At 36.6% G+C, this 19,345-nt stretch overlaps 1 protein-coding gene across 6 annotated transcripts in view; it reads left to right on the top strand.

The window, feature by feature from the left end:
- Window positions 1-19,345, top strand: part of ATP2B1 (ATPase plasma membrane Ca2+ transporting 1) — a 133,388-nt gene that overhangs the window by 71,820 nt on the left and 42,223 nt on the right. For all 6 annotated transcript variants that reach the window (XM_061415718.1, XM_061415715.1, XM_061415720.1 and 3 more), the window contains exons 3-9: window positions 2,463-2,660; window positions 8,133-8,387; window positions 8,479-8,604; window positions 12,669-12,809; window positions 14,117-14,155; window positions 14,876-15,037; window positions 16,660-16,874. In XM_061415718.1, coding sequence (XP_061271702.1) covers window positions 2,463-2,660; window positions 8,133-8,387; window positions 8,479-8,604; window positions 12,669-12,809; window positions 14,117-14,155; window positions 14,876-15,037; window positions 16,660-16,874 — 1,136 coding nt within the window. The remainder of the gene's footprint in view (window positions 1-2,462; window positions 2,661-8,132; window positions 8,388-8,478; window positions 8,605-12,668; window positions 12,810-14,116; window positions 14,156-14,875; window positions 15,038-16,659; window positions 16,875-19,345) is intronic.

Raw genomic sequence — 19,345 nt, 5'->3', positions numbered from 1 at the left:
CCCAAACAATCTAGGTTTTACCAATAAATATTAATTCTGCCCATCCCCCATGCCCAGCCCCAAAAGGAGTGACTTGTACAAGATTTCAGTAGGTTAACTGGGACCTAGGTCTTCTAATTCCTAAACCAGATACCTTTGGCAGTGCAGTGTTCTAGGTATGTGCTTGTATGTGTGGTGGGAGCATAGAAGAATTATGCTAATCTTTGGGTCAGTTGCTTTTTCACTTCCTGTATTCCCTCCAAGATAACATTCTAAAGTGATCTTTAGCTCTATGGCTGTTCTTTTCAGCATTAACATAAAATATTGGCCCCTGTTACAACCAACATAAGTTAAGATTTAATCAATTATTTTTATAGTTACAGTGATGATATTTAAAACTGAGGTGTTGTATGTAATTGATGGTTGACTCTTAAGGGTGAGTTAAACTGATGGAACTAATATCTTCAAACGTATTTCTTAGGGAAAAAATGGAGACTAACACAGGGAAGGAACAAGAATCTTTTATTTTTGCTGTAATGGCATTAAAATATAAGACAGAACAAACCTACCCACTATATAATAATCATCGCTTCATAAAAGAAAGGCTGCTTAATTTGAAAAGCGTTAGGCACATAATTTCAGGACATCTCAAAGTATAGTTCTTTAAAACAAATACATTTCATTTTGTGGAAAACTTCACTGCGTTGATTCCCTTAACCCCCAGTTAAACCATGGATGGCTGTTAATTCTCCGCAGCCAGGACTGGTGAAGGGACTGCGCTCACCTGAAGAAATAGCTTGTGAGGGCTGAGTCCTGCTTTGCAGGTTTCCTCTCTTCTGCCTTTTCCCGGTCACTGTCAGCGCAGGCCTTCACCGTCTGTCTTTCCATGGACTCTGACTCAGAGCCTCTGGAAGGTTTCAGTTGATGACTTTGTCATCAGAAATCTAAGGTGCTTTCCACACTGCCCAGTGTGGACCTGACTTTGTTATGGTTGCTAGTGACAACCTTCTCTGGAAGTTTTTTGGTATCTTTAACAAGTAAATAAATAATTAATAATAAACCTAAGTAAATCTTTAAAGCTCTGTATATACATTTCTCATTGTTTATTCTAACGGTGAGCTTGCTTTGTTCTCTCTCTGCTACTCTCTGCCTGCCTCACATCCAGAATCATAGCTAAAGCGAGCCGAGAGCTTTCCAGTGATCTGCTGCTCTCCTGTCTTTCTCCCTGGCTGTTCTCCTAGAATGAGTTCTTGCCAAAAAACAAAGAGTTGAGGTTGCTTCATTATAGATTTAAATATATAATGATAAAAGTCATGTCATCCCGGTATCTCTGTCCCCTTCTTCATTGTTCTTAAACTTGGGGAAAATGTCCTTTATCACTGCCGCTTCTGTTTCCCTACCTCCATAATAATGTAAGCGTGGACATCCTTTGCAGTAGCTAATTGGGGTGTATCTAGGCTTGGCAGGATCATCAGGATTAGATTAGAGGAGGACTAACTTGGTAGGTGAAGAAAAGGCAAATTTGATCACGCAACTCTCTCTTAACTTTCATAGCTTTCTAATTTCATGCTCTAGGCAGTAAATAGTATTTCCCACAAAATGTATCTTTTCCTTAACAGTGACAGTCAGTCAGTAGCACTGCCTGTTTCTCCTGCTACTGCTAAGTCACTTCAGTCATGTCCGACTCTGTGCAACCCCATAGATGGCAGCCCACCAGGCTTCCCCGTCCCTGGGATTCTCCAGGCAAGAACACTGGAGTGGGTTGCCATTTCCTTCTCCAATGCATGAAAGGGAAAAGTGAAAGTGAAGTCGCTCAGTCATGTCTGACTCTTTGCGACCCCATGGACTGCAGCCTACCAGCCTCCTCTGAGAGTACTGGAGTGGGTGGCCATAAATCCTAAAAGTCAAGCTTGAAGGAAAGGTCATCCTAAGCCCAGTTTTTGTGACTTTAAAATCTTTTATCACTTGAATTAGAACTTTTAGAAGTTTTAAGGTTTATGATAGGTGAACTTTTCATTGTTCAGCAAATAAGAATGAAAGTAAAAGAAACTTGCACTTGTTAACTAAGATGCTATGAACATCTTTATATACTTCCCTACTTATGGAAGAAAAGTACCAGGAAAGATCAGGGAAATGTTTAATTCCAATGTAAAACTATCAGACATATCATCTCTGGTTCTCTAGCAGTCTATATAGATGGTATAGATGGTACGAACAAAAAGCAGCAGTTGGGAAAAGTGCAATTTCTTAATTCAGCCTTGTGTTGTCTACTTAAAATTTTTTCTTCAAGCACTGCGCATGTTTTTTGGTGATTTAAATTATGTACAGTTAGTCTAACTCACAGGAATAAACCATTTTGGTTGGATCTTATGCATTGTGTCCAAATGTAATGAATCTATAAAGTGTAGAGAATGTGTTTTGAATAAAATATTTTCATTTGTAAGTAGAAAAACCGTTTACTAAAATTTCTTTCTTTTTACTAGGTTTAAGTGGAAACCCTGTAGATATAGAAAGAAGAGAAGCAGTATTTGGAAAGAATTTTATACCTCCTAAAAAGCCAAAAACCTTTCTTCAGCTAGTATGGGAAGCATTACAAGACGTCACTTTAATTATATTAGAAATTGCAGCCATAGTATCATTGGGCCTTTCCTTTTATCAACCTCCAGAAGGAGATAATGCACGTAAGTAAATTGGTAGGGGAAAATGCTATGTTCTGTGTGATGTGAAGTTCAGCTCATTTGCTCACTTAGTACATGATAAAAACAGCAGGCCAGCATTTATTAAGTGTGCTGTATGCTAGATATCATTCTAATAGTGCTTCTCAATAGTTCTTTAAATATATTACCTCAGATAGTTTTCCCAATAGTCCTGTAAGGTAGATGGTGTCATCTGCATTTTACAAGTGAGACACAGAGATTAAATAACTTGCCCACATACGCATATTCTGTGTCTGGCAAGGAGCTAAGCATGTATATAATGTGTTATGTGTCATGGTGGATTTTAAGTTCTTTAGAACACTATTGTGAAATAGTTTTTAATTTGGGGTTTTTTAAAGAACCTTTTGGAAAATCATTATAAAAGCAAAATTTATTCTTTTCCCTAGGCTGTTACTTTCCAAGTACTTTAAATATTGTATATATTTTATTGTTATGTGCATGATTTGGATAATTTCTTTACCATCTTAGAAGTGTTTATGCTACAAAGTATTCTGCTTGAGGTAACTTGGCTTTAACCTGTGGCTGCAGATGATTTTGTTTTTCTCCTATCTTTCTTTGTCTTTCATTTCTTTTTTAAATTTCTTCTTTTTCTTTAGAGCAAATTATTTTAAATGGATTTTCCTGACAGTACTTTCTATATCTGACAGGAGATCTAGCTTGGTTTTGGTCACTATATTTAAGGAGCTATAGAGTGAACCAGTGGTATTTTGTATGTCAGAAGAATGATTCACCAAAATATTTTTGATTGCGAAAGCTTCATTCTTCTGTCTTACAAGTTATGAAGAGTTTTAATAAGTATTTGCTAACTTGGCTTAGGTAATCATTTAAATTAATTCTTCAAAGGTATGCCTAGAGCTCAAGTGAGAGAGAACTTCTTGGAGGTCTGGGGGCAGGGTGGGAGGAGACAACTGGTCACAGAATAAGCAGATTTACCTGAGGCTGAAGTCTGTGCAGATCAGGGTTTCTCAGAGTGGCACTGTTGACATTTTGCACTGGAACATTCATTGTCACCTGCTCATTGTACCGTCGCCCAGTTGAGGCAAGTCAAAACATCTCCAAAGATAGCCAGCATCCTTTAAGGGGGCAGAAGTGCCTGTGGGTGAAAATCTCTGATGTAGATAAAAGAGGATTTAGGCAACATTCTGGGAAATATTGAACCAGATCATTTTTTAAACTTTTATTTGTTGAATAAATGGTACATACTTTGCTGTTGAAAAATTAGAGGGAAAATGACATTTCAAAGGAAATCATATTTACTGAAAATCCCACTGTTTAGAGATTACTGCTATACCATTTTGAGATATATATATCTTCTGAAATTAAAAAAAAATTTTTTTTTAGTTGTCACTAATGGTGCTCACGTATGTGCATGTGTGTACAAGTGGGTGGGCGTGAGGATGTGTAAGTGTGTGTGTGTCTTTTATCTGGAAAAGGAGGTGATACAGCTAACTTCTTCACTGCTTGGTTTACCCAGCTGTCATTATAGAATACTGGGAATTGGTGTTCTAGCCTTAACTGAGTTAGCAGATGATTAAAAACTTTTTACTTGTAACATTTTTTTCCCAGGACTATAAGAAAACTGGAGAAAAATATTTTCAGTGGGAGTGGGTTTTTTTTTTTTATTCACAGAATCTGGACACACCTTGGAATTCAGCCTGCTTCATTTGTACAGTGTAGTGACAGGCCCTTTTTCAAATTTGCTTAAGGAGATAACTGGTGTTATATCCAACTGAGAAGAAAATCTAGAGTTGTTGGTGTCTTAGGGCCATTTAAAGAGACTCAAGATCTACCAGAAGGTCTTGATAAACAATCTAAAGATGTTTTTGCTCCGTGGTAAAAGTTATTTAGTGTTTGCACTTAAAAAAAAAATTATGCTTTTCTATGTATTTCATGTATCTTTTCATCATATTTAAGACTTAAGAAGTGGTGACTTGCTTAAAAGGAAATCCAGTAATTGTAAGTCTGTAGTCATAGAAATCCAGATTATCAGAATTTCTTACTAGTGCTGTTCGGTATGAAAATAAGCACTATAACCCAGAAATCTGCAGTCCGTACACCTAGTGGTTCTCAGACTCTTTGGTCTCAGAACCATATTACACTCTCAGAGTACTGAGAACTCCAAAGGTTTTGATCATGTGAGTTATAGCAGTAGGCATTTACTATATTCTAATTTAAAACTGAGAAATTAAAAAATATCAGTGCATTTAAAAATAATAAATATTGTTAGCATATAATTATACTTTAATTAATGAATGAAGTTTAAAATAAGACAGTGAAGGGTAGTGGTATTTTTAATTTCATTGTGCCTAGTTAATGTCTGGCTTTAATTGAAGATAACTGGATTCTCATCAGCTTCTGCAATCATTGTGTTGTGTTTAGCTCATGTAGTTTTTGGAAAGTTTCACTGCACATTCATGAAATATGAGACGAACAGCATCTTAGTAGTATTGTAAAAACAGTTTTCACCTTGAGGATCCCCCTGGAGTTCCTGAACAATACTTTGAGAACTGCTTTTTTGTGCTGTTCATATATGCACTTCACATATGACCCAAGAATCACATAGGGGATTTGAGAATGGCGTATTTGCCCTGTGATAGCATAGGCTGAGTTCAAATGGTAAGTACCTCTCAGGTGACTATATTTACAAGGGAGCACCTTTAGTAAAATTGGTTTTTATTACTTTATTTATACTTGGACTTTACTGAAAACATTATTACTTTTTCTTCTTTTTTCTACATATAACTGGTAAACTACAGTCCTTTCCTAACTTTGATTTTAGAGATTAATCTTTCCCTGCAGCTCCCTTAAAAGTTTGTAACGGTCATCAGTAGGAAAAGTATTCAATTTCTAGAAATACTTTACTACTGTCCACTTAGATCATTCTAACTTAGTGTGATATAAAGTAGAACTGTATATGAAATGAAATATGTCACTAACTGCTCTCTTTAGAAATACTCAGTAGTTTAGTTATAAATGCATGTGAGATTTAAAGCTGAAAATTAGATAATTCTCTCATAATTCCTTTCCTTTAACCTGTTTCACTGTCTTTAAACTTTTTTGGTTATTTACCCTATAAAGAAAAGATCTGAGTAAATGTCTCCAAATGATACATTTATGTTTTATATATATTTAAAGCTATATATAATGTGAGCATTTTAAAACATATACAAAAAATAGATTTAAAAGATGAAAGTTTTAAATTTTTATATTTAGTAGCCATAAGACATCTTTATTGATAGCATGATTGAATGTACATTATTATATTTTATAATCTTGATTTGGCCTGATTTGGGTCTTAAGTTTGTTTTCTTTCAGAACTTGGTTTTAATGTCTCTCATAGGTGGGAAAAAACTCATAATGTTAGATAAATCCAAGTAGAAAATTTTAGTGCACTCACTAAATCGTGATAGTTACACCATGATACATCCACCAGTTATGTAAAAGTTTTTTGTTGAAATATGATTGGTAAATTTCATCTTGTAAAGTACTGCATTGTTATGTTTTTAACTAGTAAGAGCAAAGCCCACTGCAGTGCTTTATTTGGAAGATTATATTTTAGCACTGCCTCCAAGTTGGTCAAAGTGGTTAGTAAAGTGGTCAATATAGTATTTCAGCCTTTCTCTGTTCTTGAGTTCAGATTTGCCAGATAAATCTGACTCAGAAAGCAAATCTCCTATCTTCTGGGCAGGGGCGTAGGTAAGGATCAGCTGTCTTTACAGCTTCTGCTATATAAAATGATACCAACCATAGATTCACTTAACTAGTTACTGTATGCCGTGATACATGGTTATTTGTTCAGCTTGAAAATAATCAAAATAGAAGTTTCAGTATTTGAATGGCTAGGCTGGCACATTCAGTAGACCATCTTCCCATCTCTTGGAGAACATACTTTATACCCATTGGTCACTGAATCCTACTGATGTTCACAGGGATATTTTTTATGGTTGTTCACATCGTCCCTTCTGTTTCGCCCCAGTTGATTTTCCTCCGACTTCTGTCTTCTCTTTATCTGTCCTACGTACCTCTCACCAGCTCATCTTTATTTGGTACCCTTGCACCTCAAGCCCTCTCTTCAGTTACTCTCACTATTCTGAAATATGTGTTCATGATTTCTAGTGTTTTGTTTACTTATTATTTTTTTGTGAATAATCCTTTTTCTGTTCTGCATGTCCTAAGAGAACTGTTGACTTTCAGAGAGTTTAGCTCAACCCTCAGTAAGAATTAACTTTACATAGGAACACAGAAGAACATGTTCCATCATGTGAGTTTATAAATGACCAAAGTAAGCTTTCAGAAAACAATGCTTATCTTTACTACAGGTATGTCTTCTCTGTTTTGTTCTATTTTATTTCTCAAAGTTTGGTCATGAGCCACTGAATTGATTTTAGACTCACAAATAGACTACAGCCCAAGATCCAAAAAAAGCACTGTCCTTGTTCTTTCTTCACCATTACTGACCCTGCAGTTTTGAGCTTTCTTTTTTCCCTCCTCTTGTCTTCTTCTAAACTCTTTCATGCTGACTTTAATCTCTCCCTGCAGTTCTCATCCCTTAAATCTACACGGCTAGCTCCCTTGTATCATTCGGCTCCTGGATCAAATCTCATGGACACTTCAGAAGGGCCTCTGTTCGCTTAACCACGATTAGCCTTCTTTTTTATTTGATAGCACATCATCATATTTTATTTTCCTCATGGCATTTGATATCTGAAATTAACTATTTGTGTTTTATTAACTGAATTCTTCATATACTGTCCACACCTGCCAGTCTGAATATAGGTTCTCTAAGGAGAGAGACCTTATATGTCTTATTCGTCATCACATCCTTAGCTTCGAAAACAGGGTAGGTGCTTAAATAGTTGAATTAATGAGCAGCACTTGGCTTAAAATTTTATCTTATGAAAGTTAAGCTTTTATCATACTTCAGCGGTGTTGATATGTCAAATAGGCATGATTCATGGGTAACACATAATACTTAAGTTTCTATATGTGGCTTGCCTACTGTATGTTATAATTAATAGCAGTAACCATTGGTCGAGGATGAACAAGTTTTAGCTACTGCTCAACCTTCTTTATAAATGTCTTCTCATGTAATCCTTGCAACAACTCTGCAGTAAGTGGTGGTCTCCTAACTTGACAGATGAAGAAACTGAGTCTCAAACATAAGTAACTTGCCTTAGGTCGAGATTTAATCTTTCCAGTTTCCTCCCTCTTAACTAGCACCTTGGGCTGCCTCCCTATCCTGAAGATGAGAATCTTTGGAGGCAGAGAACTTGAAATTAACAGAGTTAGCATCGTCCTCACTGTGGAATGCTTTGAGTCAATAAGGTGTTCAGAGCTCTACATAAAATTAACGGAACATATAAGCATCATAATTACATGTGTGTTGCCATCAATTCAGAATCTTTTTTGATAAGCATTTTCTTTCTTTCCAAACAGTTTGTGGAGAGGTTTCTGTTGGAGAGGAAGAAGGTGAAGGTGAAACTGGTTGGATTGAAGGAGCGGCAATCCTCTTGTCAGTGGTGTGTGTGGTGTTAGTAACAGCATTTAATGACTGGAGTAAGGAAAAGCAGTTCAGAGGTCTGCAGAGTCGAATTGAACAAGAACAGAAGTTCACAGTCATCAGGGGCGGTCAGGTCATTCAGATACCCGTAGCTGACATTACTGTTGGAGATATTGCTCAAGTGAAATATGGTAAGTAAAACAGGGCAGTCCATGCGACGCATGATGTGATTTTATTGTAATCTTGTTCACAGCTTAGCTTACCATTATTATTTTGTTTTAGGTGATCTTCTTCCCGCTGATGGCATACTTATTCAAGGCAATGATCTTAAGATTGATGAAAGCTCATTGACTGGTGAATCTGATCATGTTAAGAAGTCATTAGATAAGGATCCCTTACTTTTATCAGGTATGAATTTCTTTATAACTTTTAACGTTTTCCTCCTCCACAACTGTACACCCGTCGGTAGTTTCCCCAAAAGCCAGTAATACGAAGAAGATTCTGTAGTTTGTGTTAGCTTCTAGCCTTATAATCTTTAGAGACTTTTTTTTGTAAGCTGGCAGAGACTTTAGAGATCTTTGAATTCAGAACTGTGTTTTGTAAATGAGAAACTCGAGTCCAAAAAACAGAAGACTTGAGAGTCACTGTTAATGTTAGTATAATGATAAAATATAAACTTAATGATCTCTGTTGAATTGATCAGTTTTTCTGTGTCATATTTATTCGTCAGCCCTAGTAAAATATAAAATTAAAGAATGATTATGTGTTTAAAGCAAATTAATGCATTTTCTGTGATGATCTACATAGGACAACTTTTCTGTTTTTAAAAGGCTTGTAAATTCCTTAAAGTTAGCCTAATCTCACTTCCTCATTTTAACTGCTAAGGAATGAGTCTGAGACATTAACTATTTACCTAAGGTAATATGATTAATAGTAAATAGATCCAGGAATAGCACCACATCTACTAGACAGAGATGAATTTGCACCTGGTTAAGACATGTTCTGAAAATGGAAGGGTGTGTATAGGTGAGGGTACTGTCTGAAAAGGAGAAGTATGTGTCTACTTAGAAGGCTCTTGTAACAACTTGACTGTTGATAACTAGACCTGAGGTTAATTGAAAATGAAATGGAAAGGATGAAAAAAATTACAGGCTGCCTTCTAAAATGAAAAGAAACCAAAGTACCACAACTTGTCTCCAAAAGTATCCCAGTTCCTTAACTTTTGATTTCCAGTTTGCTATCTTAATATTCTAGTATTCTTTATAGAATTTGCAGAATTGCTTGTAAAACATTTGTTTTAGGTATATTTTTAGATTGAGTCACACTAGCGTTTAGAGTAAGAAAATGCTGCCTATTTATCTTTAATTATCATTTTCAGATGTTAATGGAATGATAACATTTCCTACATTATAAGGAGATTTTGCTTATTTAACCATTTAATAACTTGGCAGCTATGCTTTTTCATGTCTTCTGTGTGAACTTTATATTCTAATTGGTCGGACATGGTTTTATTCAACCCAAAGTCAAACCTGTGACAAAGGTCAGTTACGTTAGAATCACAGCTATGGAGCACATACCTAAGTTTAACCATTACCTTTTTAAGATTTGTAAATATGTTCCAAAAGGCTTATTGCAAAACATGCCGCCATTAAAAATCACAGTAATTTCATGTATGTACATTTATAAACACCATTATATATAGGGGGAAGGTTTCAGTTGTAATATAGACTTTCATTTCTATGAAAAAACTTGAGATTTGTATATTGTCAGTATCCCGCACTACTAAGACCATTTATACTCCTTTTAAGTTTTTCTTTATCTTGGTGTGCTTGAAATTCATTCCAGATAGAAATATCTTGGCTATATAATATCCTCTGTCCATGGAATTCTCCAGGCAAGAATACTGGAGTGGATTACCATTCCCTTCTCTAGGGGATCTTCCTGACCCAGGGATCAAACCTGGGTCTCCTGCATTGCAGGCAGATTCTTTACCATGTGAGTCACAGGGAAGTCCATATATTAAGTTTAATGTTACTTGTTTTACTTATTCCTTGCCATACTTTTAAGAAACTGCATTTCATGTTAACCAAGTAAAATCTGTGATCTTTCCAAAGGAGAGGGAAGCTTGCTGGTCAGACCTAAACCATAGACTGACCAGGCCATGGTGTTTGGTGAACTGAGGCATCTCCTCTTGTGTTTTTGCCGCATGTACTTCATGGACTTTGCTGGCGGTACTTGTAGCTTATTCACACAGTGCCTAGCTCTTAGTGTCTTAGGTTGACATCCTTTTACGGAACCTTGGTCCTTTTCTGTTTTAACAGAGATGGCTGCTAAGTTTTTGGAGACTCAGGTTCTCAACACACCAAGTATATACCAAGAGGGACTCGATAAATTTTCCATGTTTAAGAAAAGACTGAAATAACTTTCTGGAGTCCCTTATCACCGTACGGGTGGGAAAGTTTTTCTACATTTATTTCCCTCTTCCAAAAATGTACTGAAAACATGAAATGTATTTATTTTTAAATTTATTCTCATGATGCCATCTCTCACTGCTGTTCTTGGCTTTTTAAATTTAGATGGTTAAAAGCAGTTATTCAGTTAGCCGTGGGGATATGACCAGAACAAACACTGTTTACTTTGCCTGAACCTATTAGTGGCCAACATTTGATTATCTATGGTAAAGATGAACATAACATAAATTGAAATTTGCTAAAAGCTAGAATTGTTAAAAGAAACTGTCTTCTACATTTAGTCCTTGCGCAGTATATTGAAAAGCAGAGACATTATTTTGTCAACAAAGGTCCGTCTAGTCAAGGCTATACTTTTTCCAGTAGTCAGGTATGGATGTGAGAGTTGGACTTTAAAGAAAGCTGAGTGCCAAAGAATTGATGCTTTTGAACTGTGGTGTTGGAGAAGACTCTTGAGAGTCCCTTGGACTGCAAGGAGATCCAACCAGTCCATCCTAAAGGAGATCAGTCCTGGGTGTTCATTGGAAGGCCTGATGTTAAAGCTGAAACTCCAATACTTTGGCCACCTGACCACCTGATGTGAAGAGCTGACTCATTGATTCTGGGAAAGATTGGGGGCAGGAGGAGAAGGGGACGACAGAGGATGAGATGGCTGGATGGCATCACTGACTCAATGGACATGAGTTTGAGTAAACTCCAGGAGTTGGTGATGGACAGGGAGGCCTGGCGTGCTGCGGTTCATGGAGTCGCAAAGTCAGACACGACTGAGCGACTGAACTTGCTCAGTAAATATTGTTTCACTGTCCTTTATTTCTTGTTTCTCTTGCATTTTTGCTGGCATAGAAGCTAATAATTAGTGAAATAGTCAGAATATAGTTTTTTTAAAGCAAGAAAATCAAAGATTTAAAAATTCATGTGGGATAAATTACTCAGCAATTAATAGCCACATACAAATCCTTAAGTACTATAGTAAGTACACATGCTTCACAATCTTAGTTTGCAAATAACAACTGAAGGTTGATTTGTTAAACAGGATGTTAGTAGGTGCTTCAGACCTGTCCTCCTGAAGTAGGAGATCAAATAAATAAGTCATAACTATAAAGAATATTTTCAATATTTAAACAAGAGTTTCAGTTTAGAAAGCTACTTAAAATTCACAAAAGTAGTAGAACAGAGAGGTGGGAAGCCTTGTAGTGAGTAAAGCAAAGATGCAGAGGTGTGGATGTACAGGTTGGAGAGCTGTGAGCAAGCTTAGCAGCGTTATAAGGAGAATATGCCCTCTGTCCTCTGCCAGGGCTGGATTGAATCTGTCTTGTCAGCTTGCAAGATTATTGTGAGGGACAGAGTCAGAATTCAGTCCACGTTCCCGTCTCTGCCCGCTAACTTTTTGTAATGGAGTTTTATGTGAGAGTAATGGATGAAAAAATTTGGAAGGTGGATCGGTCTCCGTGTGGAGATTTTGGATTTTATGGAGTAGGCCATGTAGAGTCAGAAGTTTTGGAGCCATGAGAGGCTTGGATAAAATCACATTTGAGGAGAGTTAAACCTTTTTCAGGATGAACTGGAAAGACAGAAACTTGCTAGGAAGCTGCTGCAGTGATCAAGGTGGGCTGGCATGACAGCCTGGGTTAGGGAGAGGTTGTGGGGTTGTCTTAGGGATATGGCAGTTGTTGCTGTGTAATCCTTTTGGTTCTAAGCATATTTCTTTCTAAGTGATGGCTTTCTCAGAGAAATGTCCCCAACGATAAAAACACAGTTATAATTTAAATACTGACCATTCACTGAACCCCTAGATTATACTTGATTCTCATTTTTACAAAGTGTACGTGTACTGTTATCCCCATCTGTGGACTGGTCATTGAGATGTTACACTTTGCCCCGAATCACAGGATAAATGAGTGGTAAAGTGGGTTTTGAACTCAGATGACATATTACGAACTTACAACCTTAAGCGCCAGAACTTAGGCTTTATTTAATGTCTTACTGGATTTTTTATTGTTACAGGTACTCATGTAATGGAAGGCTCTGGAAGAATGGTAGTTACTGCTGTAGGTATAAATTCTCAAACTGGAATTATCTTTACCTTACTTGGAGCTGGAGGTGAAGAGGAAGAGAAGAAAGATGAGAAGAAAAAGGAAAAGAAAAGTAAGAATAGCAATACGCTATACGAATTGGTAATTGGAAATACAGCAGCTGGATTGTAATTACTCACCCGATAAATACATTCTTTCATCAGGTTTTGATATAAAGAGTTCTACAAAAAGTTCGTTACCCAGTGTAGTACTTTCAGGTGTTAGAATTGATAGAAGGGATTTTTTTGTTTTAAGACTTAAGAGTTCATAAAAGGCTTTATAAAGACATCATCCCCTTTACCAGAGTCAGACAAATTCAGCACCTCCTTGAACACTTGAAAATCTCCGTCATTTTCATTTGACCAGCAAAGTGAATTAAATTCCCAGTTCCTGTTTACTTTTTTTCCCCTACTTTCATATCAACTGTGATATGTCAGACATATCACATTTTGGCCTTATTGAACTTTTTCATCTTTTTCAAGTTTCCTACTAATGTATTATCTTACATTGTTGGCTTTTAGACATAAGATCAAGACTTCACTTTGACACCTAGTATATTTGTCTTGTTATATTCAGCCCATTATTAGCTTGTTAAGGTGTTAAAATTTTTATCTTGACCCATTGTATCTACTGTCCCTACATGGGATCTGTTATTAGTAAACTTGATAACCATAGTTTATCCACAAGGGTCTTATAAGAAGCTCTGTTTATATAGGGAAATAGTTATCAGAATCACTTCATTGGGCAGTATGTCACTTTTTTAAAAAAGCCTTCCCTACTCTGCTTTTAAGTATTTACTGTACCATCGTTTACTCCAGAGTTTTTCCTTTTAGGGCAACAGCAGTTTACTGAGGTTTAACCACTTAAATACTTATGTCTGTGAGAAAAATATGGGCTTACTAGCCTAAGTAAAATTAAATAAATTTAAGTGACTGACTTTGTATTTTCATATTCCAGTTTTACTTGCTTGCCTCTCCTGTTACACAGACCACTTTGCTTCTCTTTCCCATCAAAGCTGTCCTGTGTGCCTGTGGTCTTCCTAGGGCACTCCTTCCCTCTCTACCTGTCTCTTTCCTACATTCTTAGGCTTACATCTATATTTAGTTTGAAAACCTTTGGAGATATTGCAGCATAAAAAAGAGTAAAGTTTTATGGAGAAGTCAACCCAAATGTGATGCCCCAAATTATTTTGGAATGTTCCCCCATGGTTAAGACCTAGGGAGAGATTGAGCCATCAGGTCATTACAGGCTTTCTAATCTGTACACACACACTCCGTTGTGTAACATTTCTGTTATAGAAATGTGAACTACCTTTGCATAATTTAGCATGGCTGTATTCATTTCTTTTGGAAAGCTTTAATTCCCATTTTGTTCCTACAGATAAGAAACAAGATGGAGCTATTGAGAATCGCAACAAAGGTAAATTCAGGAGGTTAAAAGTACACTTAGCTTATTCTTATTATAGCCAAAACTATTTCTCTTGTGTACTGTATTCATCCAAAAGTAGGATACTTGTAGCAGAGAAAATTAACAACCTGTATTACTTGGGTGTATGTCTCTCTGGTCAGTGCCTGACTCATGCTGCCTTAATGTTTTGATAAGATTTTAATTATGGCATGTGGTAGTAAACTTAGAAAGCTCCAGATGTAGGTAACTTTAAACTTAAACATTTCAGGCATTTTATCATTGGTTACTATGTGATTGCTGGCAGAAATGCTTAAGTAACAAAATATATAATGTAAATTTTTTGGCATCTATTTAAGAGTCTGTAAGCATATGTACATTTCTCATTTGTGTGGTCTCACATGATGTTCTACATTATGGTTATAACTTATTGGGAGGAATTTATGGTGTTTGGAATGACAACACACAGGAGGAGAGATGATTGGGTATTTAGCTCTTTCGGGACTGTATTTCATCGCCTCATCTCTATTTCCTAGCACAGCATTCTCAAATCTGGTACAGTTTCAAAACGTAGCGTCACTATTGTCTTATTTTCTCTGGGTGGGCACAGACATACACACCAAGGTGAATGTTTAGATCTTTATGTTTCTGTAAGAAATTGATTCCCGCCCCCCCGCCCCTACACACACCAAATTGCTTTAGAATGTTAACAGTTATGTGTGCACTTCAACATAGCAAAAGCCCAGGATGGTGCAGCCATGGAAATGCAGCCTCTGAAGAGTGAAGAAGGTGGAGATGGTGATGAGAAAGACAAAAAGAAAGCAAATTTGCCAAAAAAGGAAAAATCTGTTTTACAGGGGAAACTGACAAAACTAGCTGTTCAGATTGGCAAAGCAGGTATGATATATATATAAGCAAATAAGATGTTTTGTTTTAAAATATGCTGACTTGCTATTTAAAAATATCTTTTGACATAAGACTGGAAATCGTTGGCTTTGTGAGTGGAAGGGGAGTTAACAGTATTTTCAGTTTTATCTACAGTGTACCTTTGGAGTTATTAGAGAGCCTCATAATATTTTGAAACTTGGAAACTGTTACCATCTTTTATGTAGAGGGAGTGTCCTCAGTCAACTTGCGAATAAATAAATGGTCAGGTTAGGATTAGTGCTTAAGTCTACCCGATTCACAAGCCCATGAGCTCGTATCTGAATTTCTGGGAGCAATAGAGAGGGGGCTTACTCCATACAAATTACCCAGCTATATTTTAATAAAAAAATTTCACCACACATCTTCTTATCTTTTTATTGACTATGAAAAAAAAATTAGGTACGTGTTTTTCCAAAAATTGCCGATTACTTAAATTGAGTGGATTAGTTATAGCATCGCCCTAGTGTGACTGAAGTTATAAATTAGAACCATCACTAGAAAACACCTGTTCCTAGAACCACTCTTCAGGGGAAAATAAAACAGTGCTATAGCTAAAATCAGAGTATGCCCTTCAACTGTATCATCTTTATGAAAGAACACAGGTGGCTAAATCAGCATATACTATTCAAATCACGTAGGGGCTTCCCTGCTGGCTCAGTAATGAAGAATTCGCCTGCAATGCAGGAGACTTGGGTTCGATCCCTTGGTCGTGAAGATCCCCTGGAGAAGGAAATGGCAGTCTACTCCGGTATTCTTGCCTGTTGGGCTGTAGTCTTTGGAGTCACAAAAGAGATATAACTTCGCGACTAAACAACAGTTCAAGTCACTTACATTGCATCATTCTGTTACTTCCTGGGATTATCTCAGAAAAAGTTAAGATTTTACCTCTGTCCTCAGAAAGCTTATTATCTAGGAGATATTTGCTTTCTATAATATTTAGCCAAATGGTAATACTGAATCATACAGAAATGGATGGATTTAAGGTGGTGATGGTGTTTTAATAAACATCAGATTGGATTATTAGTTCCAGATATGTGGACAGCTTTATTTTGTAATATTCATTTATAAGGAGATTAAACACCCCACAAAATAGAAAGGTAAATGATTTGTAATATGTGATTAACTCTTGGTTTTCTTAGTTAATAAAGCAGCAAGGATAGATGAAAAAATTAATTTCAGTAATTTGTGTTTTTTCATTAAAAAACGTAGAGTTGAATATTTAATTCCAGGTCTCCCCGTTGATCAGATTCTTACCAACTTCTCTTTTGTCATTAAGCAGCTTATGCTCCGCTTTTGGTATTTCCTTGTCATTGCTTGTTATTTTGTCTCAGCTTTAGTAAAAGACCGAAGATACAGTTAAGTCTAGAAAAGAATCATAAACACTTTTTTCCAGTTCTCCTAGTCAGAAGCAGAACTTAAATCTAACAATGTCAAGGGATGAGTTAGGTGCAAAAAAGTAGGTAACAGTTTCTCAGAGAAATTAAATATCACCAAAGTAGTTATGATTCTTCCAGTGGCTAATATGTAACTGACAATGAGTCGTGTCTAGAATATTTAATGATTACATTTTCCTTCTTTTTGTGTGCTGAAAGGTTTGTTGATGTCTGCCATCACAGTTATCATTCTTGTCTTATATTTTGTAATTGATACCTTCTGGGTTCAGAAGAGACCATGGCTTGCTGAGTGCACACCGATTTACATACAGTATTTTGTGAAGTTCTTCATTATTGGAGTTACGGTTTTAGTGGTGGCAGTACCAGAAGGTCTGCCCCTTGCCGTCACTATCTCACTAGCTTACTCAGTCAAGGTAAGCGGAAAAGACTGATGCACAACTGCCTCCCCTTTTCCTTTTAGGTTCTGAAAGTAGGAGACTTGCATACATTTACTCTGTGTCCTTTAGAAATTCTGTTGTTGGTCCCCTCCTCCTCTCCCCAGTTGAAGATCTCTGCATCGAGACCTATACATGCCTGAAAGGGCAGCCTTGACACAGAGCTAAGCAGAACTCCACTGGGAAAAGTTCTAGCTTACTTTTCCTCGTACGATAGTTAAGATGTCCGGTCCCCTTCTGTTTCCCATCTGTAAAATTGAAGTAAGCGTGTTTGTCATTTGCCTGTGGTGCAAGAGCAGAGTGGTTGACCTGACTCCAACAATCTCAGGCCTCCTTGTTGGACTCTCATGACCCCACGGTCCTGCCTTCACATGATAGGCAGATTCATGTTTCTAAAAAATAATTCAGATCGTTTTTGTTTCTTGTGTAAAAACCCTCCAGTGGCTTCTCATCAGAATGAGATCCAAGGTTCCTCACCGTGGCCTGCAGGGCCTGCCCAGTCTGCCAGTCTCTCTCTCTTCTCGTGCTCATCTCCCACCTCTCTCTCCCGCTCTGGTCCAGCCTCACCAGCCTTCCTGCTGCCTCTCAAAAACTCTAGCCTTCTTCTCACCTTTGCACCTGTGTGCTCCTTTCTGTGCATCGTCAGCTCTCTAACTTTACTCAGCTCTCTTCACATGTTACTGTCTCTGACCACTCCGTTTACAGTAATACAGTCCTTCTGTTCTCAAAGTCGAATGCTGAAAAAATGAGCTTGGATGTTTTTGCTGACTGCTGTTTTACTTAAAGGAATATTCTGTTTGAAGATTATTAATTTTCTTTTTTATCGGTTTTATATCTTAAATGGTAAAAGCAAATTGGATTTTAAAAGAATTAGCCTGGACAGTTTTTTTATTTTTTTTTAACTTTTATAGTAATGTTGTGTTCATTTCTGCCATACAACAGCATGAATCAGCCATATTTTTATATATATATCCCTTCCTTCTGGAGCCTCCCTCCCTTCCCCCCATCTTACCCCTCTGGGTCATCACAGAGCACCAGACTGGGCTCCCTGTGTTATATAGCAGTTTCTTTCTAACTATCCACTTTACGCACAATAGTGTATATATGTTGATCCTACTTTTTCCACTCGTCCCACTTGCTGTCTCCCCCACTGTGTCTACAAGTTCATTCTCTACATCTGCCTCTCCATTCTTTCCCTGCACATAGGTTCATCAATACCATTTTTCTAGATTCCATATATATACATTAATATACTATATATATATTCCATATATATGCATTAATATACTATATTTGTTTTTCTCTTTCTGACTTACTTATCCTGTATAACAGGCTCTGGGCTCATCCACTTCACTGGAACTAACTCAAATTCGTTCTTTTTAATGGCTGAGTAATATTCCATTGTATGTATATACCACATCTTTATCCATTCATCTGTTGACGGACATCTAGTTTGCTTACAGCTTCAGCCTGGACAGTTTTGATCTTTCTTTCAAAATGGCTTCACATATAAAATTATACCTAATGAAAGAATGCTGCTTTTGTCAGTTTTCTAATGTTAATTAGTATTTCTTCCTAAGTAGTATTAATGACAGAAAGCAATACAAAGTAATTAATCATAGTTTCTGCTCTTGCACTCTCATCTTCAGTGTTCCCAAGAATTTTTAGCAGACTTGTCTTGATAAGAATATTTTTTGGCTTCCTGTTTAAGTTTATATTCAGGCATTTCACATCTTTTGTTTCAAAAATGAAGTGGTGAATGTATCAAAGTAATAGTGAGATACTATCTGTTCATCTACTTGATGTCTTAAAATAATTAGAAAACAATTGAGGGTAAATGTAAGTTTTAGACACATGGGTAAAATCATTTTATCAGTACTGAAATTAGTTCATTTTGAGTACTCATTAGTGATACTGATTTTTCAGTTGATCAAAAAGATATAGGCAGAATTGATTTGCATTCCTTTGACAGAAAATGAGTAGGAGCATTTTGACTATTGTTCTTTAAGCTTTCATTAAATGTTCATTTAGCCCGAACGTTACCACTTTTCTCTTCACTGAGGTGTCGTCCTTATGGCTCCTCTGTTAGTGTTTTGCAAAACTGAACACCTTTTTTTTTTTACTGCAGAACTTTGTTTTAATCATTAGTATTAACACAGATCACAGTAATCTTCCTTCCCCAAACTTCAAGGAACCAGTTTCTTGCAATATCTTGCACATTAGTAGACACAGAACATACTTTGTAAAATAACTCTTTGCAGTTTTTAACCCATTCCGGTTAATGTTTCAGGAATCAGTTATTAAGCATTTTAGCCTAAATGCCTTTTGGAACTATAGTAAAACTCTTATTTTCTTTAGAAACTATCTTTTTCTTATAAGTAAGAGGAAGAGATGATCCTCAGGATGAGAATGCCAGTGTACCACCATTTGGAGAAGATAAAAGTGACCCT

This window comes from Bos javanicus, chromosome 5 (genome assembly GCF_032452875.1).
Source record: "Bos javanicus breed banteng chromosome 5, ARS-OSU_banteng_1.0, whole genome shotgun sequence".
In the NCBI taxonomy this organism is placed as follows: domain Eukaryota; kingdom Metazoa; phylum Chordata; class Mammalia; order Artiodactyla; family Bovidae; genus Bos; species Bos javanicus.
Note: the sequence above shows the minus strand (reverse complement) of the source record. Positions and strands in the feature narration are given on the sequence as shown.